Here is a 24,048-nt window from a genome sequence, read left to right on the forward strand (position 1 = left end):
CCTAATACCACAGTTTGGCCACTCAGCTCTGCTCGGTTCCCATCCATTGTTTTTTTGTGCAAACAACTCCAGAGTTGTGAATTAGTTAACCACCAAAATGAGTGGAAAAAGGCCTGCTGCTGGTGGAAAGGGGAATAGGCGTGTTGGGAAGGGGAAAAAAGGTTGTGTCCGTGGGGTAGGTGTTAAAACAACAGTAACATCTGCAGAAGAAAGACCATCTTCCAGCCAAACTAAAATGTCTACTTCTTTTAGCGGACAATGTGATAAGATCCCTTTCTTACGGCCACGCCAATCGCTACAAATTCCAGATGAGGCACAAAAACAGCAGGTGCTTCAACGGATATCAAGTGCTCCTTTAAGTGGGCTCTCCTCCACATCAACTTCAACATCACAAATACTCCATTCCTCAAAGGTGTCACCCCAATCGCGCTTGCTTCCTCACAGCTCCCAAATCTCCAGCTGCCCGTCTGAGTATGAGGTAGAACAGATGGTTGAGTCTGCAGAGCTGTTTACTCATACTATAGCCTGGGAATCAGAGGTCGACTCCAGCGCTTCTGTGAATCCAGACGAGGAAATGATCTGCACTGATGCCCAGAATCTTTATGAGTCGGATCCAGGACCAGACGCAGAAGGTTCTGACCATAATGTAGACCCTCATTCCCAAACTGTAACTCCTGTTGGTGGAGACAATGAGGAAGACGATGATGAGACTCAAATACCTGATTGGAGCGACAACTTTAGTTTTTTGTCAGGGCAGGAACAGGTTGGCTCTGAGGACGACGGGTGTGATAACGCACAGGGTGATGATGATGAGGTTGGAGATCCCACTTACTGTCAACCCACAGTCAGCCAAGAGATGAGGTCAGCAGAGGAGGTGGAGGAAGATGCTAGTGACGACGAGGTCAGGTTGCGCCTTCCTGGACAGAGACGTAGTACTGGAAGCACGTCAACAACTGCATCCTCAAACACAACTCTGCCTCTCACCACAAGTCGTGGTGGCTCTTCAGGTCGCATGGGTGCTAAGCCTTGCATAGCCTGGGCATTTTTTCAGATCGATAAAGATGACCCAACTCGTGTTATCTGTAACATTTGTCAGCAAAAGCTAAGTAGAGGCCAAAAAATACATAGTTTGAGTACTTCATGCATGAACCGGCACATGGACATGAAGCATAAGTTGCAGTGGGAAGCTCAGTGTGCTACAATGCGGCCTAGCCGGCCGGGCCAACCACCGTCTGCCATATCTTGTGCATCCGCGGCCTCTTCATCCTCTGTGACTGGGGGGACAGCAGTCACACCTGTTTTGGGGCACAGACCTGCCACCTCTTTACCCGCAACAGCCAGCGTGATTGGCAGGTCATCATTTTCTTTGGAGGTGGTAACACCAGCTGGTGTTGAGCGCTGTCCGACATCGATAGCACCACCTTTGGATCAAGGCAACCTAACATGTCCGCCTGCATCTTCCTCACAGACCGGCAGTTTGCCGGGGACACCCTTATCAACCCCGTCTAAGCACAATAGCCAGCCCTCGGTCCCTCAGATGTGGACAAGTAAAAGACCATTTCCTCCTAGCCATGAGAAAGCTATGAGGTTGAATTTCATCATCTGCAAGCTCTTGGCTACAGAAATGCTGCCTTTCCGCCTGGTGGACACAGAGGATTTTCGAGACCTTATGTCCGTCGCAGTGCCCCAGTACCAGATGCCCAGTCGGCACTACTTCTCAAAGAAAGGTGTGCCTGCGCTCCACCAGCATGTCGCACACAACATCACCGCTTCTTTGAGAAACTCTGTGTGTGACAGGGTGCATTTCACCACAGACACTTGGACGAGTAGGCATGGACAGGGGCGTTACATGTCGCTGACTGGGCACTGGGTAACTATGGTGACAGCAGGACAAGGGGCTGCTGTCCAAGTCTTGCCGTCCCCACGAGTTGTGCGTCAATCCTCTTTATGTCAAAGTTCCTCCACTGCTTCTGCCTCCTCAACCTCCTCTCGGTCTTCCACCTGCACCCAAAGCCTGTCTGGTCATGCCACAAGCTTTCTAACTGCACAGAAGGGATCCTGCACACCTCCTTACTATGCTGGCAGTAGGGCTCAACGTCATCAGGCGGTTTTTACTTTGAAATGTCTGGGAAATGTGAGTCACACAGCTGAGGAGTTGTGGTCAGCTCTGGAGAACCAATTTCATGAATGGTTGTCTCCACTGGACCTGAAACCAGGGAAGGCCGTGTGCGACAATGCTGCAAACCTGGGTGCGGCCCTTCGCCGGGGCAATGTCACACACGTGCCTTGTATGGCTCACATGTTGAACCTGGCTGTCCAGCAATTTTTAGCCCACTATCCCAGACTAGATGGCCTTCTGCAGAGGGCACGGTCGCTGTGTGCTCACTTCCGCCGTTCGCATCCCGCAGCTCAGCGACTTACATCTCTACAGAAGTCGTTGGGCCTGCCACTTCACCGGCTAAAATGCGATGTGCCTACCCGGTGGAATTCAACTCTGCACATGTTGCAGCGACTGTGGCAGCACCGACAAGCCCTGGTGCAATACGTTCTGACGTATAGCCTGGGCCAACGAGATCCAGAGGTGGGGCAAATCACGCTGGAGGAGTGGTCTCAGATCAGGGACCTATGCACCCTTCTGCACAGTTTTGAAATGGCGACGAAGATGTTTAGTGCTGACGATGCCATTATCAGCATGACTATTCCGGTGATTTACATGCTGGAGCACATGTTAAACAGAATTCGGAGTCAGGTGGTGGCACAAGAGGAGGTGGAGGAAGTAGAGGAGGAGGAGTTGTATGCGGAAGGGCTAACATCTGCAAGGTCCAGACGGTCGGCAGCACCAAGGCGGCAGGCATGTGAGGGTGGGGGAGATGGTTTTACCAGGGCGCATGGTAGCAGCCAAACTAGTGAGGAAGGTGCAGGAGCCCAGGAAGAAGTGGAGGACGAACTGATGGAAGACTCATCAGATGAGGGAGACCTTGATCACATTTCTGTTGTGCGAGGTTGGGGGGAGAGGACAGAGGAAGGAAGCATGATTGTTACCTCGCCACCAACACAACAGGGACTTGGTGCTCCTGGATGCGCAACACACATGAGTGCCTTCTTGCTGCACTACCTGCAACATGACCCTCGAATTGTGAGAATTAGAAATAATCCTGACTACTGGGTTGCCACACTGTTAGATCCCCGGTACAAAAGTAAATTTGCAGAAATTATTCCTGCCATAGAAAGGGATGCACGCATGCAGGAGTATCAGCAGAGACTGTTGCAGAATCTTACATGTGCTTTTCCACAAAACACCAGTGGTGCACGTAGTGAATCTCACAGTTCCAACTTGCCAACCGTGGGACCGTCAAGTGTTCAGCACTCAAACCGTAACAGAACCACAGTATCTGCTGGTAACATCAATTTTGCGGAATCATTTCACCACTTTTTTAGCCCATCCTTTGCAAGGCCACAGGAGACAAGAAGTCTGACACATAGTCAACGCCTAGAGACGATGGTACAGGAGTATCTCCAAGTAAACATTGAAGCCATGACTGTGTCACTGGACCCTTGCTCTTTTTGGGCTTCCAATCTGGATAAATGGCCGGAGCTAGCCACTTACGCCTTGGAGATCTTGTCATGCCCCGCAGCCAGCTTTCTGTCTGAACGTGTGTTCAGCGCTGCTGGTGGTGTGCTGACGGATAAGCGCACGCGGCTCTCCACTGATAATGTAGACAGACTCACGTTCATAAAGATGAACAAATCATGGATCCGAAACGACTTTTCTACCCCTGTGTCATCCTGGGGAGAGTAAAAGCTTGATGATTGGTTAAAATCACCCTACCAACCGTTTTAAGCTTTCAAATTACTAATCATGTTTATCTGTATCTTGGCTGGAAAATAATTTGGGCTTTGTAGCAGTGTGCAGCACTGATTCTATTAGGCCATCTATAATAAGCTCCACCAGATTTAAAATTACTAATCATGTTTATCTGTATCTTGACTGGAAAATAATTTGGGCTTTGTAGCAGTGTGCAGCACTGATCCTATTAGGCCATCTATACTAAGCTCCACCAGATTTAAAATTAATAATAATTTTTAGCTGCATCTAGCCCGGAAAATAATTTTGGGGCTCCGAGATGCGCAAGACACATAAGTGCCTTCTTGCTGCACTACCTGCAACATGACCCTCATATTGTCAGAATTCAAAGTAATCATGACTACTGGGTTGCCACACTCTTAGATCCCCCAAACTTTTCGATCAACCTTTTCATTTTAATAAAGACCAAAAAAATGGTCATTTTTGAAATTATAAGCATTAGCAGGTTATTAGAAACTGAAATCAAACAGTTTTCAACTCAAAACTTTATTCTAGGTGATGTTACATTTTCACATAGGACCCCTTGTTCGAAAGGAGCTTCTGAACTCTCTCGTCCATTGAATTTGTCAGGTTTTGGATGGTTTCTGCTTCAATTGTTTTGCATGAGGACAGAATACCCTCCCAGAGCTGTTGCTTAGATGTGAACTGCCTCCCGCCATCATAGACATTCCTTTTGATGATGCTCCAGAGGTTCTGAATGGGGTAGAGGTCAGGGGAGCATGGGGGTCACACCATAAGTTTGTCCCCTTTTATGCCCATATCAGCCAGAGATGCAGATGTTTTATGTGCAGCATGAGATGGTGCATTATCATGCAAAAAAATGATCTTGCTGTGAAATACACGGTTCTTCTTCTTGAACCATGGCAGGAAGTGCTGTTTGAGAAAATCCACATACATTATGGAGTTCATCTTTAGCGCCTTCAGGGATCCTAAAGGGGCCCACAATCTCTCTCCCCATGATTCCAGCCCAAAACATTACTCCACCTCCTCCTTGTTGGCGCTGTAGCCGTGTTTGCGTGGGGTGTCCATCAACCAGCCATCCTCCACTCCATCCATCTGGACCATCGAGCGCTGCACGGCACTCATCCGTGAACAAAACAGTTTTGAAATCAGTCTTCATGTAATGTTTGGCCCACTGGAGCCGTTTCTGCTTGTGTGAAGTGGATAGAGGAGGTCGACAGGATGGCGTATGCACAGCTGCAAACCTCTGAAGGACCCTGCATCTTGTTGTTCGGGGGACGTTGGAGGCACCAGCAGCTTCAAAAACTTGTCTGCTGCTATGACAAGGCTTTTTTGCCGCTGCTCTTTTAACCTGACGTAATTGCCTGCAGGAAAGAGTCCTCAATTTGCCCTTATCAGCACGCACACGTGTGTACTGTGAATCAGCTACATACTTCTTGATTGCCAAGACACTTCATCCTGATCATCGCACAATGTTGATTGTAGTCATGCCTTGATCTAAACACTCCACAATTTGTTGCTTCTCAGCAGCCGACACATCCTTTTTCTTTCCCATTTTGGCAGAAAATGTAGGCTGCTTAATAATGTGAGACAGCCTTCTTAAGTAGTCTTGCCTTTCATTGGACACACCTGCCAAACTAATTAGCACAGGTGTCTGCAATTGCTTACAGTGATATAAAGAGCCCTGACACACATCACCATCAATGAGTTTAACTGACAAACAAATTCTTCCCTTATCACTCCTAAACACTTTTTGCATAATAATTTGAAACACAGTGTACATGTGCTTTTCCACAAAACACCAGTGGTTCACGTAGTGAATCTTACAGTTCTAACTTGCCAACCGTGGTCTGTATGGAGTTGTTCAATAAAGGGCCCAAAATTAAGATAACATAGATGGGAGAGGTCTCTATGAATAGGAATTCCTAAGTATTTGATACCCTGTGAGGGCCAGGCAAAGGGAAAGTTGGACTGGATGGAATCCTATATGGATTTGGGGAGGGAGACATCGAGGGCCTCAGACTTCGCTGCATTGATTTTAAAATTTGACCATGTAACAAAGTGATCTATTTCAGCCATAACAGCATGGATGGATATATGTGATTGAGTGATATATACTAGGACATCATCAGCAAATAGAGAGCACTTGTACTCGGTGCCTCCCACCTCAATCCACCTAATATTGGGGTTATGGCGAATTGATGAGAGCAGGTGCTCCGTCACTAGGATGTATAAGAGAGGGGACAGAGGACATCCCTGCCTTGTCCCATTGGTGATTGTGAAAGGTGATGAAAATGTTCTGATGCACCCCCTGGGCCTTGGGACACCCGGAGCCGGACCCTTTTTGGTGGATGCTGGTGGTTGTAGTCTTCGTGGCGGCGACCCGGTTCCGTGGCTCAGGGTGGTCAAACCAGTGGCGGAACTATTTATGTGGTTTTGATGTTTAAATGTCCGACTACGCCACCCGTGGATTGCGGTCAGAGTGAACCGCCGCTGCAGGGCAGACCGCTGAGGCTGGTGTTGTGGGTGCAGCAGAGCGTAGCATAACTCCCCACGGGAGGAGTATAGCCTCAGGGCAGTGTATGCGGAGGATGGGGGTGATGGTGCAGGGCAGCAGCAGTAACGACACGGAGTCAGTGATGCAGTCCAGGGCCTTTACTCACAGTTCTTATTATCCAGACCACGTCTGCAGGTAACGGCTGCCCACGTCGTACTGTGCTCACCAGGTGAGGGGCTCAGACAACTCCCAGATAACTTTGGAGCGCTTCACAGGACCCCCTTTGTGTGTCCTTTGTCTGGCCTTTCTTACCAACCCTTCTGTCCGGCTGCCTCGGGCCTCCTCTTGGTAAACTTGGCGCCAGTTTCCCTGACCCTATGTGGTGACTTCCTAGCGGGTGTAGCGAGGGGCTAGCTGAGGGTCGTTTCCTGCCTCCACTAGTTTCGGGGACCGGTCTCCCCCTTTGGCCTGACCCCTCCACGCAGGTGGATTCGGGCGTGCGGTGGCGACTCGCCCGTCCGCACCCCTGGGATCCCTTCATTCCTCGTTCCTGGAGCCTTCTCCGCTCCTCTTCCTTCCTTCTCCCTCTTCCAGGCCTGGGCCTCTGTTACTAGGCCCGCCTCCGGAGCAGAGCTCATGCAGAGCCCCTGCTCCCTGCCACTTCTGCTCAGACTTCTCTGCACTGAACTAAGATGGTGCCCACCTTTTATACTCCCTTCTCAATGCACCCAGGACCTGCTTCCTCCCTGCTCCTGCACTACAGGGTTCCCCTTCCTCAGTGTTCCCTCCCCCCACTCCAGCCAGGGACAGGGACTGTCGTGCCCATCTCAGAGGCATATTGGTCGCCCTGCCCCACGGCAATGTGGTGTAATGCATGCAGGTGTCGGGTCCTGATCCACACTCCATCCTTACCTGAGAGTGAGATATCACACCTCTGGGTGAGGTGCAATACCTCCGTAGCAACCGAGCCCTCAGGGTGCTACAGTTCCATTTATCTTCAGCCTAGGTGACGTATTGTGATACAGGGCCGTGATTTTGGCTATAAAAGGGTCCCCTAGACCCCTACCCCAAGCTTTTTAAGAGAATCATATATGGCGTGCCAGGAGACTCTATCGAATGCTTTCTCAGCATCCAACGAGAGTATCTAATTACAAATTTTTAACTGCATCTAGCTCAGGAAATACTTTGTGCCTAGTAGCAGTGTCTGCTAGTCAGCGGATTATCCCGGCTGTTAAGCAAGCTACACCACCTGTAGTTTGGACACTTAATTTTTTCAAAGGAAATGCTTCGGGACCACGGGATACTCAGTGAAGAGCATCAGGAGGCACCCCAAGGCATAGGGGCTGGGACTGGCAGTAGGATGCCTTGCGGTGGACAGCCGAGCTCGATCCTTATAAAAGCTTTTTAACTGCAGCAGCTTTAGTGGACGCTACTGGAGCTGGAATTACGCGGCTGCTGGCATGAGACTTGCCCTCCAATAGATCCTTGTAAATGGATTTAAAGTGTATTCATTCAAATTAGAGAGACAATTTAAATTAAAAAGCTTAGAGCTGCCTCCACCACAGGGGGGCTCGCTCGACCCACCAGCGGACAGGCACCAGTATTGGGAGAGGGGGGCTGGCCGTCAGAGTTCACCGCGGCTCTGGCACAAACCCGGCGACACGGAGGTGGCACGGGCAGGAGCGGACTGAACGTGTCGGCTTCTCACTTTTTGGATTTTAGAAGGGCATGACATGCCTATATCTGTGTCTCCCCCTCCTTTTACTCCTCCACCTCTTTTCTTTTCGCATGACTATATGTACTTGTCACTTTTCCATGTGTTAGTTGTGTCTTCTGAGCAGTTTGTCAGCTTTTGGACACCTTTGAAGGTGTTTTCTATGTGTTTCTATGTGTTTTTGTTTGCCTGCCATTGGTTTTAACGGTGTTCGAAGGTGTTCGACGAACAGTTCGACGAACACACGGGTGTTCGACGAACCGAACCGAACTCGAACACTACGGGGGTGGCTCAACACTACTCAGCAGCCATATTTTTGGATAGGAGCTTTGTGCAGTCTGTGATCAAGGCTGAGCTAACATTTACAGAAGGATTTGTAACGGCTTGTTCACATATGTTGCGTTTTTGCCGCATTTTCTTTGCATTTAAAAAATGCAGCGTTTCACTGTGCCAGCAATAAGAAATACGATTTCTGAAATCTCGTGCACATACTTATTTTTTCCTTTGAAGATTTGAACCATCCAAGTTTTTTTTTCATGTCTTGCAGCACGTCAATTCTCTCACTATTTTTTCCCCATTCAAATGAATGAGAGAAAAACGCAAGTAAATATTCATCAAAAACACAGGCAAACACGTGTCGAAAATGTGTATATTTTATGCAGCGTTTTTCCTGCTAACACACTGAGTTTTTTTGCTGCAGAAAAATCTGCTGCAAATACTCAACATATACACATACTCTAAGGCTATGTTCACACACGTTGTGTTTTTTTCTGCTACAAATATGCTGTTAAGTTTACTCCGGCAGGAAAACAGCTGCTTTAAAAATGCAGGTTTTGTTGCGTTTTTTGTTGCATTTTTTGCTGCATTTTTTATGCTTTTTTTTTACCACTTATTACTTCATATGGGTGCAAATTCCGCAGCAAAAAACACTTGAAAAACGCATCGTGGGCACGCAGCCTTATACTTGCCAAATTTCATGACAATCATCTGCAATAAACACATTTTGGTTGCAGTCTCACCCCTTTTTAAAAACCAAACACCTCATGACCATTCCCCACCTCTCCAAACATTTCCTACTTTTCTGAATAAGGAAACCTCCCAGAATAGCTAATTTCTGGAAAATCTCAGGAAGAAATTTCAGGGTCAAGGAGACTTGTTGACTCTTCTACTGTAGGAGATCTCTCCTTATTCCAGGAGCCTCCTGGATGTTCTAAAAGAGCTGAAAATATATATATCTATATATATATAATCGTCTAATTCTGTCTGTCTGTAACAGAAATCCCGCGTCGCTGATTGGTCGCGCCAGCCGCCCGCGACCAATCAGCGACAGGTGCAGTCCGGCCGCGAATTGGCGCGGGACTTGAACCACACTTCGCTGATTGGTCGCGCCCGGGCGGCCGCGACCAATCAGCGATATTGGCGCGGCTACTTTAAATTAACCCCCCATTCTCTCAATGAATGGGCGCGCGGTGGATGCCGGGTGTGACGCGATGGGGGATAACCCAGCCCACAACCCGTCACTCACCATGGAAAGCGGAACAGGAGACCCTACAATGAGGAGTAGATGACGAGTAACAAGAATAGAGGAGGACTAAATATGCGCAAAGTTGAGGGTGGATTGGAGGGGCGCAAGCATGTTAGATAAGAGACCACAGAGCCACAGATAAATTTTGCAACAGTCTAGTATTAAATCAACAGTGTATGACAAAATTTATCATAGTCTATCTCTGGTGACTTTTTGACCTTTTGCACTGACCCTGATATTTTTTGAAAAAGTGAAGAGTCCTTAACAAAAAGGACGTGGTCTGCTGCTCCTCCACAAATCATTATAATGTACCCCAGAACACTGGCACTCATGGCAGCACATGAGCAGACCAAAGAGGTGGCAATTTTATTAAGAACCGTGTTTGCGTGCGTTTCCTCCGGGTTCTCCGGTTTCCTCCCACACTCCAAAGACATACTGATAGGGAATCTAGATTGTGAGCCCTGATGGGGACAGCGACGATAATGTATGTAAAGCGCTGCGGAATATGTTAGCTCTATATAAAAAAAAAATAAAGAAAAAAAATAAAGATTAAGAACCATACACCTCTCAATAAATGTGTTGCACCTTATCTTATGCAGGTATCAGGTTAAGATTGAAACCTTAGTCTTAATAAATTCCTGATTTAGAAAGTAAGGTTTGTATTTAGATGAAAAACTGACCTAAGAACAGTATCTACAAAGTAATGGTTAATGATTGAAAACCAATGGTGACCCAGACTTCTAAGCCAGAATAATCTCTCTATCCCCCCAATCTACCCCCCTCCCCCCGGAACTCCGAATATCGCAACGGAGTAACTGTCCGATACAAACACTGAACTTTTAACTTCAGGCACACTCATCTCTAGTGTTAATATGTGGTCTGGTCATGGTATGGCTGTATTTATCCCATGTATGTGGTATTATTGGTGTACTGGAATTGGCATAGTGGATTTGTTTAAGTGGATTAGTATAGTGGAGTGGTGTGCATGGATATAACGTTTAATTCCTCTCTGTCCTGTGAATATTACACAAGGGCAGAAATGCACTTCGAGAGGTTCTCTAGTGAAAACAAGTTAACACAGAATAGGTGATAACTGGTTGATTTGCTGGGGTCCAACTGCTGGGACCAGCACTGATCAGCAGAACGATTTTTCCCCGTTAGAATGGAGTCGCAGCCAAACTCCCTATGGGACTGCCCAGTGCTGTGCTCTGCTTATTCTGGCAGCCCAAAAGAGAATGAATGGAGAGGCAATCAGACATCCGACCTGCCGCTCCATTTTGAAATGGGGATAAAAATGCCCTCTCTGGGTTAAAAGCTCCCGGTTATGCCAGTTTGTCTGGGCTCTAGCGGTAAGACCCCCTACCAATAAGTAAGTTACTACCTATCCTATAGAAAGGTGATAACATATTTTCACTGGTGAACCCCTTTAATGCAAACCACCATAATTATACATCACAGTTATGATTTTGGCACAGTAGATGTGCAGGAGCCATCTCTGTTTTACAGACGACTCTCCACTCTGCTCTAGGGGATAATGCCTAACACAGGGGTCCACAAGTTTTTTTGGTCTGAGAGATGCATTATCATATTGAACCAACCCCAAGGGCCACAATTAAACTTGGGTATTAGTGAGTATTACCTTCTGAGGGCATATTGAAAGCATAAATATCTAATAGGTGCCGCATCTACTTTTAGTTCCCCACACCTATCTGGAGGATAATGGTTCCTTTTTCCCCATTCACAATCCAGAAAGGAAGAAACCACACATTCAGCTTTCTCCAAAGTAGTTTAAGGGGTGGTCTGGTGAAAACAAGTTGGCACCTATCTACAGGATCATGGGGGTGTGACTGCTGGATCCCCTTGCTCCATTCTTTCCTTATGGGGCTGCCGAGCGCTGTGCTTGGCTTTTTCCCCAAGCTCTATAGAGAATGAATGGAGAAGTGGTTGCGTGTCCAACCACTCCATTTTGTAACAGGGATAATAGTGTCTCATCAAGCACGTTCTACCTATCGGTGCAGGTCTCAACGGTTAGATCCCCACCGATCATTAAGTTATAACCTATCCTGTGAATAACCTCTTTAATGTGAGATGCTGAAACAGTTGAGTGTTTCCCTTCTCCCATAAACCACAATAAATGCACCAGAACTCATGCATGGTCAACAGTTATTTGCATATAGCTGTATTGAGAGCCACTGTAGTCAATTGTAGCTGTGGATCCTAGGCATCCCCGTCCTGACATTAATTGCTGATATATTGTACTTATTGGCACATTTTTTAACACTAAATTGATGCCATTTAGGTAAGGTTTCACTGAGTGCAGGAGCCAGTTCTAAGCTGCTAATGAATAATACAGTTTTGCACGGTGGCTGCAATGTTCTGTTGGGGCAGGCTCTATTCCTGGACTGTTAAGACCCGGACCTTCAGGAGGGGAATGCATGGCATTATTATGCACTGTTTTCTTCTCCTGAAAGGGTTAATGTGACTGGAATGGTTTCCCGCCTTGCTGGGGATTGGTTCAGGTAGCCAGCCTGTCAGTGAGGTGTCGCAGGGGGAAGACTACTTCTTCCCTATGCGACAGCTGCTGATAGGGTCCTAATATTTATTAAACATTGGTGGTGCAGGGTATTAAAGATGGCAGCGCCTGAGGAGAGTGTCAGACCTCAGACGCTGCTCATCTAGTGCTGCTGCCGCCACCGTGCCTGTGTCACCATGGACGCCCTGATGGAGGAGCTGCGCCGCAAGGTGGGGGAGGAAGGTGCCCTGTCGTGTATCCGTCGATACCTGGACCAGGATGAGGGAGATGTGCCCGGACCGAGTGCCGCCCGCAGACTGAACGGAGAACAGGAAGCACTGGAGGAGCGCATCACCGACGCTGAGCCGGAAGCCCTGATGACATCGTCCGGCGGCGCGGTCCTGCGCACCGGAGCCAGAAGCAAGAGGAGGAGAGTGGTATACTCTCTATCCCCAGTGAGGGCGCACGGGACACCAGGGAGGAGGCGAGAACGCAGGGGTGCCACTGATGTCACCCCACACACAAGGACCAAGCTGGCCTCAGTTGACCACCGGCTGGAGGAAGCCGTTGCTGGTCCTGAGGCTGACGGTCCGCAAGCTGGAGAGCCCGCAGAGAACGAGGTCTTCAGGCGTGAGGACAGTCAGGACGGGTTGTCTGAGGGCGGTGAGTATAGCCATCATGATACACACTACACTCTGGAACAGTTGTCACATGTATTGTCCTCATTGAGGGATTTATTACAGCCCACTGCTGTGCCTTCTAGGCCAGCTAGTCTGTCCTCCAGGGCCCCGGGTGTAGCTGAGGTATGGAAGCACTTAGACCAGGGCCTGGGAGGCGAGAGGGGGGAGCAGGAATCCATGTTAACTCCTGTAGCCTCAGGGGTTAAAGGGGTGGGGGAGGATTGTTATAAGGAAGCGTTAGTATGCACTGTCTCCCCTCTGGGTTATCACTTACCCATAACAGTGAAAAAAAAAATTTGGCGTAATGAATATTTGGATATCTTGTCTTTGCTGCCAGCATCTAAGGACTTTTTGTCCCAGTTGGAGAAAGACGATGATAGACGCAGACCGATTCCACGGTCTTTTAATAATTGGCTGCAAGCCTTTTGTATTTACGCCAGTGTTATGGGTGAGAGGTTTCCCAGCAAGTGTTCAGGGCTTTTCCAACATGTGGAAATAGTATTGGAAGCATACAAACATTTTGGTAATTTGAGCTGGTATTTCTATGATGAGAATTTTAGACAGAAACTATCGGTATACCCATCCCTTAGATGGGGGGTTAAGGATGTGGGTTTGTGGCTGAACCTTATGTTGCACTCCAAACCTGCTAATGTTCAGCGCCAAATACCAGCTCAAACTACAATGAGGAAAGGTACTTGCTTCGCTTTCAATGAAACACAGTGTAAATGGCCCAACACGTGCAAATACAAACACGAGTGCTCCTTTTGTGGAGGGTCACATCCTATGTCCAGGTGTTTTAAAAAAGCGAGCCTGTCAGGACAGCCCTCCACAAAGGAGCACATTAACAAGGGCATTGACTCCAGTAAATCTGGAGAAAATGCGCCCCTGGCTAGAGCGGTACCCAGACCGCAAGGGAGCCAGCTTACTAACTAATGGTTTTATGGAGGGTTTCTATATTCCCCAATTCCTGGGGGAAGGCTGCATATGGGCGAATAATTTAAAATCTGTGGATCTACACCCAGAGGTGGTAGAGAAGAAATTAAGTAAAGAAATAGTGGAAGGGAGAGTAGCGGGTCCCTTTAGGGTGTGTCCGTTTAAGAATTTTCGTTTATCACCTCTGGGTGTAGTCCTTAAGAAGGAGCCAAATTCGTTTAGGCTTATTCACCACTTATCATATCCATACGGGTGTTCTTTAAATGACAGCGTTGACAATAGCGTTATTTCTGTTAGCTATACATCATTTGATACGGCAGTGGAGATAGTTAAAAGTTTTGGGCCTGGGGCTTTAATGGCCAAGGCCGACATAGAATCTGCCTTTAGGCTGCTGCCTGTACACCCTAGTGGGTTTAATTCTCTTGGTTTTCAGTTTAATGGTTCTTTCTATGTAGATAAATGCCTGCCTATGGGTTGTTCAGTATCGTGTTTTTATTTTGAGGCGTTTGCTTCATTTATGGAGTGGTTGACAGCAGTCAAGTCCATGAAGGGCGGTATAGTGCACTCCTTGGACGATTTTCTTTTTGTAGGCCCAGCTGATTCTGATGTTTGTAGTGAGCTATTAGCTATCTTTCAATCAATTTGTGTGGAGTTGTGGTATCCCGCTAGCTAGAAAACTATTTATCCGGTTAGTTGTATTGAATATTTAGGTATTGTAGTAGATACAGTTAGTGGCGAGTGTTGATTACCTTTAGTTAAGATTGACAAATGTAGGAATGCATTGCTAGCATTATTCAGTAAGAAGAAAGCAATGGTCAAAGAAGTTGAGTCTGTGTTGGGTTTGCTAGCCTTTGCGTCTAGAGTTATGCCTATGGGTAGAGTTTTCAGTAGACGCTTGTCCGTGCACATTGCAGGAGTTGGGAACCCACAGTTTCATGTGCGCATAACCAAGGAGGTCAAGGAAGATTTAGAAGTCTGGTTAGATTTTTTGCAGTATTTTAATGGCCTATCAATTTGGCGGTCTGCCTTTGTTGCTGAGGTTGAATTGGAGTGGTATATGGATGTAAATTCTTCCTTAGGTTTTGGTGTCTATCTGGGTGGTAAGTGGTGTGCAGAGAAATGGCACCCTGCCTGGTTAAAAAATGGCGTTTTAAATAATATAATTTTGTTAGAAGTTTTTCCCATTTTGGTGTCAATAGAGATTTGGGGAGAGCAGTTGTCTAATAGGAATATTCTCATTCATTCCAGTAGGAAAGGAGTAGTTCTTGCTGTGAATTGCTTGTCAAGTAAATGTAAATTAGTAGTTAGACTGCTCAGGCATTTAGTTCTGTTGTGTCTCAAAAGGAACATTTGGCTGAAGGCGGTAGAAGTTGATAATAAATATAGTGCAGTTGCTGAATCACTTTCTCATTTACAGTTCTCAGATTTCTTCAGGCTCGCACCCCGCGCTCAACGGATAGGAGAGGATTGTCCATGATATTTGTGGGGAATAATCTGGGCCTAATAATGGAATTGTTGCAAAGGTCACTAGCGGGTTCAACCTGGAAGGGTTACCTGGCGGCTTGGGAGCTGTGGTCAGAATTCTGTGCGGGTGGCAGGTTGAGAGCTGACAGGTGTTCGGAGCAGGCTGCTTTAACTTTTGTGTTGACATGTATTGATAAAGGGTTTGCATATTCAACAATAGCAAAAAATGTATCCGGTATTTCTTTCTTTCTTAAAATTCTGGGTCAGCGTCCAATTAATGATTATTTTTTAATTAAGCAGGTATTGAAGGGGTACAAGAGGAAGCGTTTTGTTCACGATGGAAGGTGCCCGATTTCCCCAACTATGCTAAAAAATCTGTGTGAAGTGGCATTTACTTGTTGTTATAATGAATTTGAGGCTATTTTATTTTCCACAGCAGCAGTTTTAATGTTTTTTGGAGCTCTTCGTATAGGTGAGCTGTTACCCAGAAGTAAGACGGGCACAGAAGGATTGTCATGGCAGCATGTGAAGTTGGAAAGAAAATCATTAATGCTTTTTATAGCTAGCTCAAAGACAGATCAGTCCGGTAAAGGTTGTGGTATTCATTTAAAATGTTTTTCTGATGCAGCTATCTGTCCAGTCTGCAGGGTGAAGAGCTACTTGGATATTCGCCCGGCAAATGGAGAGAAGTTCCTGCTTCATCGGTCTGGTGAGCCTCTGACGCAATTCCAGTTTAGGAGTATTCTTAAAAAGTGTTTGTCGGTGATGCAGTTGGGAGATAGATATTTTTCTACCCATTCCTTTAGGATTGGTGCTGCGACAGAGGCTGCCAGATTGGGATTGAGTGAGGAAGTCATTAAGAGAGTGGGAAGGTGGGATTCCAAATGTTATAAGTTGTACATTAGGAGATAATTAACACTATTGTTTTTTCTATTGTAGTTTTTCTAGGTGTCACAGTCTGGATTTTGGGCCATTCATTTATCCGATGGGCTGAATGGAGGGCGCAACAGCGCTGCTACGGGCCAAATTTATCATTGTCTTCGGATAAAGTGAGAATTTTTGGTTTGGAATTAGTGGACAAAGATGGGGCGGTCTTTTGGATCAAGTGACCCTAATGGGTATTTGAGCTCCGGCCCCTGACATCATTATCGTACACCTAGGAGGAAACAACATTGGGAAGTTGGGCACTATTGACCAGTTATTCCAGATGAAGAAGAGTTTGTTAGAGTTAAAAAAGTCATCTTGTAATGTTAATATTATATTTTCTGAGGTTATTTCCAGGCTTTTGTGGGTTAGGTCAGCGGAGCTGAAGTTTTGTGAGAAAATACGTAAAAGGTTAAACAGGTCTTTGAGTAAATTCATGCCACTAATTGGTGGGTTTCCATTTAGACACGTGGATTTGGAAGGAGGTTTGCCAGGCCTTTTTCAGGTTGATTGTGTTCACCTATCTGATGTAGGTCTTGACATATTCAATCTAAATTTACAAGCAATGGTTGAGTTGGCCCTTGGTGGGGCGGGGCCATGCGTGTCTTTTTAGTCACGATGTCCGTTTGGGGTTAGTCGTTTAGGAGACTGAATGGACACCAGGTTGGTAAGGTAAACGGGCTTGAGCTTATGGCTAAGCTGCGGTGCTATAAGAGTTTTATTAAAGTTATGGTTTTTTAAGTATAAGAATTTTTAATAAAGGCCGTGGCCAAAAATTTTCCAACCAAATCTGCGTATGTCATGTTTATTGAGTGTGGTAAATAATAGTTTTTTTTTTTAAGTAAGGTTAATATGCAGTATAATGCCATGAGCTCTGAACCCATGGTGCTTTCCATGGGCCTGCTGCCTGCATGATGCTAGCCACTCCTTATTGAACATAGCCCTAGCCCTACCTTTACCAGACATGTTAATTGGTTTAATGGGTGAATTGCAAATAAAAGCTGTAGTCGACCCCGTCCAACAAAAGAATTCATGATGTGTGTTGTGTTAGCGGAAGGCCAACATTGGTAAGGGCCTCTGCAGTCTACTCAGAGCACCTGTATTTCTATAATGTTTCTCCACTAGATTCTAAGGCATTTTTCATCCTTTTCTTCTAATGATGCCAGATGTTCTGCGATCTGTATCTTGAATCTCCTTATTGCTCAACCAACATAATTGAGGCCGCACATTGCACAGGATAAAACATATATCTCATGAGTTTTCACTTTCCTCTGGATCAATAGTGGGGCACCTTTCCCTTCATCCCCATCCTCTCACTTTGCTTGGTTTGTCTTCATGGACACGTCTTTTTTCGTAGGACTAACTGTGTCTAAGTGCTTACGATTACTGTACAGCATATAAAATACATACTGCGAGCTATAATATACATACACACAAATATATAGAACATACACTGTATTGTTTTGGTAACGTCATTTTTTTATTTTGTAAAAAAATATAAACAAAAGAAATGCAGTTATAAATAAGTCTATAAATGAAGCCTTTGTACATAAAAAATATCCATTTTTTCCATTGATGCCAGCATTAAGAGAACTGTTAGAAAAATAGTCCAAAATAGAAGTACAGTTTATCTAGCAAAATAACTTCTTTATTTCATGGCTCAAAAGCTTTATTAACAAAGTAATCATTTAGAACGCAGAAATATAGGAAGCTGTGGGAATGAACACTTAAAATAAACATTTTGAAAGCCTTTAACAAAGTCACGTATGTAAAACAACGTAAATAATATAAATACAATAATAGAAAAACACTTTACTCTCTGTACATGCAAGCTGTATTAATCACTGCTTGCAGTTTCTATTAAAGGGACTCTGTCACCAGGTTTTTGCTATGTAATCTGAAGACAGCCGAGATAGAGGCTGAAACACAGAATTCAGGGATGTGTCACTTGTCAAAGTGCATGCTGTTACTAACTGTGAAGGATTTATTACTAAGAGATTAACATTGCCAGACTCCCCCTGTGGTAAGCACCTCACTGTCTATGGACTTGTATACAGATAGCCTTGTGTGGGCGGGGTTAGCTTTCTCAGCTCTGCTTCATTCTAAATCTAAAAGCTCTGATTGTGTCAGAACCACTGCACCAGGTAAACTAAGTGATACATAGTTGGATTCAGGGTCTCTTTTTCAACATCATGCTGCTCTCAGATGAGGTAGCAAAAACCTGCTGACAGATTCCCTTTAAATCGTCAAGTGCAAATATGCAACCAAACTATGATTGCCTTTAATGTTCGGCTTTAAAACGGTTTTCTGACTTAATTAATTTTTACTAATATCTGATGAATAGAGTCAGCTTTCCACTGCTCAAGCTAAAGTCTTTTTTTTAAAGGGAACCTGTCACTTAATTCATGCTGCCCAAATCATAGGCAGCAAGAATAAGAGTCTGACTTCCTCCGGCATTTTGAAGGAAATATAGTTTGTCGTTCTGGCCAGGAACCATAGGTAGCAACGAGACTAGTCCGATGCCGCACCCATCCAGCTTTTCCCAACACCAGATCAGATGATTGGCAGGTCTTTCCTGATGTACAAACATGGGGTAGACCTGTCAATCACCTAGGAAGAAGACGTCCTAGGATGGAGCCAGATTAGTCTTGTCTTTCCACAGCTGGATCTTCAAACTGTATTTTCTCTGAAATGCCAGAGTATTTCAGAGAAAAATATACTGGCTGCAATCATGCCTGGGGTTCGGGCAGCATGAATCAGCTGACAGGTTTACTATAAGGGGCAGTCCCAAGAGATGTTTCTACAAACGAGTCTGTATTCTTAAGGCCTTTGCTGTGGTCTCTGAGGCAAGTGCATGGAGGACATGGTACCCTGTTTCTACACACAGATATGCTTCTAGGAGCAATACTTCTAGAGGTCACTATGACTTTCTGTACTAGTCATATGAAATCTGACAGCTCTGGTCTAGAAAGTCTGTTCTGAAATTTTCTTCTACGAGGCCTGGTCCTTCTGAGAGTCGCATTGGAATAAATATTATCAAATGCATGGAGACTTTCACTATTTGTTGATCACTAAATGGTTTATTTCTCTTACTGACACTGATGTCTTTCTTTATTTCCGTTGAAGCTAAATCAGCATGCTATTGTGGTTTCCTGTGAGCGGAGAGCAGTGTATTTTGGGAACTCAGCAGTGGATAAACAAATTACACTGTAAGATGACATGATTGAGATAAACCACTGTCTACTTCCAAGGGAACTCAGCAGGGTTTAGGGTTCGCTCACACTACGGTACACAAAATCAGTCCCATTCTCATCCAGGAGAGCAGGATGATTTTTTCTCACTTGTCATCCGTATGCACTCCATTTTTATACTCAGCAGCTATTAATCTTTTACAGGACCATTTACAGTTTCCTAGGTACAGAAATGTAATGTATCCGTAAAAATCAGATGCCACACTGATGGTCCGAACGGCATGCAATATTTTTCTCGCACTGTACCAATTTCAGAGTGAAATCGCAGCATGCCGAATACAGCTGAGAAAAATTATGCAGATCTGCACTGCCTCATTGAATAACATTGGTCCAAGTGAAATACTATTTTTTATCGGATTACACTCATTAAATTTATACACTAGCATGAGTGAGCCCATATAAGAAGCTTTCTATAAATGGAAACCATAAGAGCATGGAATAGTGCAAAAATAATGACGCAAAGTTGCTCAACTTCTAATGGTTAATAACACAAATGTATTGTATGTATTCTTCCGTCAAATCATAAAGTTTTACTTAATTTTATCAGCAGCCTGTCTACTGTAAATTAAATTATCTTACATACATTATTAGTTTTGCTAAAGGAAACTTGTCATGTCCCCAAATGCTATTAGCCTGTAGATATGGGGTTAATCTGCAGGTCAATAGCGTTCTAAAGCACTGACAGCACAGCTACAGGGAGGAAATGAACTTTATTCCTCCAGGCAGCCTCTGGCTTACAGGCAAAGAGTGCAGCTTCAGTGACCGCTCAGTCGCAGCTCATGATTTTGGCTCTGTTAAGATAAAAACACTTACACTCAACCACCGGTGCCGGCACCGTGCCAGCAGTGTTGGCGCTTGCGTTCCCAGGGCTTATGTGAAGTTGTTAAGCCATGTGAGCCCTGCGCCCAATTAGTACCAACTTCACTGTCCCTACCTTCGGACAAATCAAACATCAAGAGAAAGTCAGAGAGCAGCCGAAGCCCGGACTTCCTGTTGATGTTCAACATGTCCAAAGGCGGGGACAGTGAAGCTGGCACTAATTGGGCGCAGGGCTTGTGTAACGTAACAACTTCTCGTGAGCCCCGGGAACACAAGTTCCGACACCACTGGAACGGCGCTGGCACCGGAGGTGAGTGTACGTGTTTTTATTTTAACAGAGCCAAACATGAGGGATGAGAAGGGGTTGTTCAAGTAATGGATAACCTCTTTAAACCTGAGATCACTTGGTTGCTTATATTATATACTGCAATTTCCACATATGAAGAAGGTTTAGTTCCTAAGCCAGTTTCATACTGCCCTCAGTGACTTAAGAAAAATTTATTTCATAGATTCTTGAGGAGTTGATCTGGTTTTTATAATAAACATTTTTAATCAGCTTTAATACTGGCTATTAGAGCGCTTAACTAAAATATCCTACTTTCTGCTGTTCATTTGCCAATTTTGCTGTTTAGACTGGATCACAGTTAGCAAAGTCATCTCATTATTATAAGAGGAAGTGACAAGCTGATACTTAAAAGAACAAACACATTTCTTCTCTATAGAAATAAAACTGAACCTAGGAAACAAACATTAAATACATGGCATTACATTTAACATTTCAAAAAAGAAAACACTTTTATGTGTTAATAAAAATTCACAGTTAATTGACTTGTCTGTTGACGGATCCACAACAAAGATATAAAGTGCAAGAAGCCAATACAGCAATAGTCACTGTTAAGGGTCCCATACTGTTCACCAAGCTTTAATGGTGAGATTTTATAGATTTATCCGCTTTTACAGTATTGTTACCCTTATGGACAGATTCTGTGCTCCATACAGTAATTTGGGACAGAGAAGTGAGTGAGTAAACTCTGCAGAGAAATTAAGAATTTTGTGGCTCTATGTTGGCCATACATGTCAAACTCTGGCACGTGAGCCAAATCTGGCCCGTAGGGTGGTTATATTTGGCCCGCAACACCAGAACCACCACCCCTATGTGGGGCTATGATTCTGTATGGAAAACTATGTGGGACCCATTATTCTGTATGGAAGACTATGTGGGGACCATTATTCTGTATGGAGGACTATGTGGGGACCATTATTCCGTAGCGAGGACTTTGCAGGGCCCATTATACTGTATACTGGTTGGCCTGCGAGTTTGTCCAAGTTTTTCATTTTGGAACTCTGTGTGTTTGAGTTCGACATCCGTGATATAGGCAATGTCAGCTACAGACAACCCCATAGAGCAGGCCCGGCGTCAGCAATCAGCGCACCCAGGCAAGTGCCGGGGCCCTGAGCAGGCAGGGGGCCCACTCGCCATCAAGCACCACTGCGCGCTATGGGACCCGTGAGCGTTGCGGTGCCGGTGCCAGTGCCCGCCCTCCCCCCGCTTGCTCAGGGCCCCCGGCAGCCGGCGGCACAATACTTACCTCTCCCCATGCCTCTGCAGCAAGTCTGATGTCTTCCGCGTCCTCTGACTGTGACATCTCAGGTCAGTGGGTGCGGTGACGTCTTTCCACCGTGCCCTCTCCTGAGCCATTACTGCGCAGAGCGGGAAGACGCCAGCGCGGGTGAGGAGTACAGAGCAGCGGCAGCAGGTGAGAAGTGAGGTACGTATTTGATTTTTTTTTTTCTTTATGTATGGACGCATGGGGCATTATATGATGTGGGGGGTGATGACATCCTGCATGGGGCGTTATATGGGGGGGTGACATCCTGCATGGGGAATTATATATGGGGGGGAAGTGACATCCTGCATGGGGTATTATATGAGGGGGAAAAAGTGACATCCTGCATGGGGCGTTATACGGGGGCGGGGGGGGAGTGAAATCCTGCATGGGGAATTATATATGGGGGGGGTTGACATCCGGCATGGGGCATTATATGCGGGGGGAAGTGACATCCTGCATGGGGCATTATATGGGGGGGAAGTGACATCCTGCATGGGGCATTATATGAGGGGGAAAAAGTGACATCCTGCATGGGGCATTATAAGGGGGGGTCACATCCTGCATGGGCTATTATATGGGGGGGGAGTGACATCCTGCATGGGGCATTATATGGGGGGGGGAGTGACATCCTGCATGGGGCATTATGTGTGTGGGGGGGGGGGGGACAGCCTGAATGGGGCATTATGTGGAGGGGCACAGCCTGCATGGGGCATTATATGGGGGACAGTATCCTGTTTGTAGCGTTATAAGGGGGCCAGTATCCTGTATGGAGCGTTATAAGGGGGCCAGTATCCTGTATGGAGCGTTATAAGGGGGCCAGTATCCTGTATGGAGCGTTATATGGGGGCCAGTATCCTGTATGGAGCATTATATGAGGGTCAGTATACTGTATGGAGCATTATATGGGGGCCAGTATTCTGTATGGAGAGTTATATGGGGCCCATAATACTGTATGAAGGACTATGTGGTGCCCATAATACCGCATGGAGGACTATGTGGTGCCCATAATACTGTATGGAGGACTATACTGTCTGGTCTGCACTGTGCGCTGCAAGGATTCGCGGGTTTCTGAGCTATTGTAGAATTTACTATAGATATCGCTCATGTAATGTAAGAAGTGAAATCTTTGGCATTGTACTATATATATATATATATATATATATATATATATATATATATATATATATATATATATATATATATTTCTCTGCCGTATCTGTGCATCATGAATCGCAGTATGTGTTAAAGGGGCCCACTGAGATTCTTTTGCCCGGGGCCCACAAAAACCTGGAACCGCCCCTGCCATAGAGCACTATAAGCAAGGAGAAATATTTCTATAACTTTTCAAAATATAAATCTCATTCACCAATTTGCTGAAAATTCTATGATACTATAGAAGTCATGTATGAGCAGTGTCGTTATAATAACCTATTGATGAACTAGCTACAGCAAAGTTACTTTCAATGCGCTGCTTAGTGCATGCTGAAAAAGCATATCTATTAAGAAAGAAAAACACCCAAATTTCTAGCTGTTGGTTAGAGAGGTAAAACTAGCTGCAGTTCTTTCATAAATATGACGTTAAGTATTGATGCTGTACTTTCAGTGGAATCAACATTACTTTTATTTTAATGACACCTCATACATGATCCAAAGCAACTAAAACTTTGGATGTGTCACATCTTTATCACTAATTGAATAGTCAATACCAGAAGCCAGGTTAACTGAAACTTTGTAGCAGTGTTACGTATATGTTGCAATTTTGCATATTCTGACTCCATCTCCTTAGCTGTACATTCTCTGGAGTTTTTGACATCCTTGATGATCAGCTTACAGGTGTCATTGTCGCAGTTTTGGACCATTTCCAACTTGCCATCTTTCGAATTGAAGGAGGGAAGCTTTGATACTTCAAGACATGTCATAGAAGAGTGAGGTTCCTGGTCTTCCTTTTGGTACTCTTTTGATGACTCTGTTAGGAAAAATTGCAAATCCGGTTTATAGCATTTGTATTTCAGATAAATATTCTAAACTAGATGGTGGCCCGATTCTAATGCATCGAGTATTCTAGAATAGGTATGCGGCCGACCGGGCGCAATTAGCAGAGCGGTGTTTAAATTTTGTGCCAAAATCGCTGATTGGTCGCGTTCGGCAACCGCGACCAATCAGCAAAGCGGTGTTTAAATTTGGCGGCAATATTGGTGATTGGTCGCGGGTGGCGGCCGCGACCAATCAGCGAACCGTGTTAGTGAGGACTGGAGAGCGTGTTTAAATTTGGCACCAAAATCGCTGATTAGTC

The 24,048-nt window shown here is 45.4% G+C and overlaps 1 protein-coding gene across 1 annotated transcript in view; it reads right to left on the bottom strand.

Moving 5' to 3' along the window:
- Nucleotides 1-17,533: 17,533 nt before the first annotated feature.
- The window catches only part of SEMA7A (semaphorin 7A (JohnMiltonHagen blood group)), a 36,963-nt gene continuing 30,448 nt past the window's right edge, over nt 17,534-24,048 (bottom strand). Inside the window, exon 14 of the mRNA XM_073652774.1 lies at nt 17,534-23,721. Coding sequence (XP_073508875.1) covers nt 23,429-23,721 — 293 coding nt within the window. The 3' untranslated portion in view covers nt 17,534-23,428. The remainder of the gene's footprint in view (nt 23,722-24,048) is intronic.

This window comes from Phyllobates terribilis, unplaced genomic scaffold (assembly GCF_046119375.1).
Source record: "Phyllobates terribilis strain yellow unplaced genomic scaffold, ASM4611937v1 Scaffold_11__3_contigs__length_659146591, whole genome shotgun sequence".
Taxonomy (NCBI): Eukaryota; Metazoa; Chordata; class Amphibia; order Anura; family Dendrobatidae; genus Phyllobates; species Phyllobates terribilis.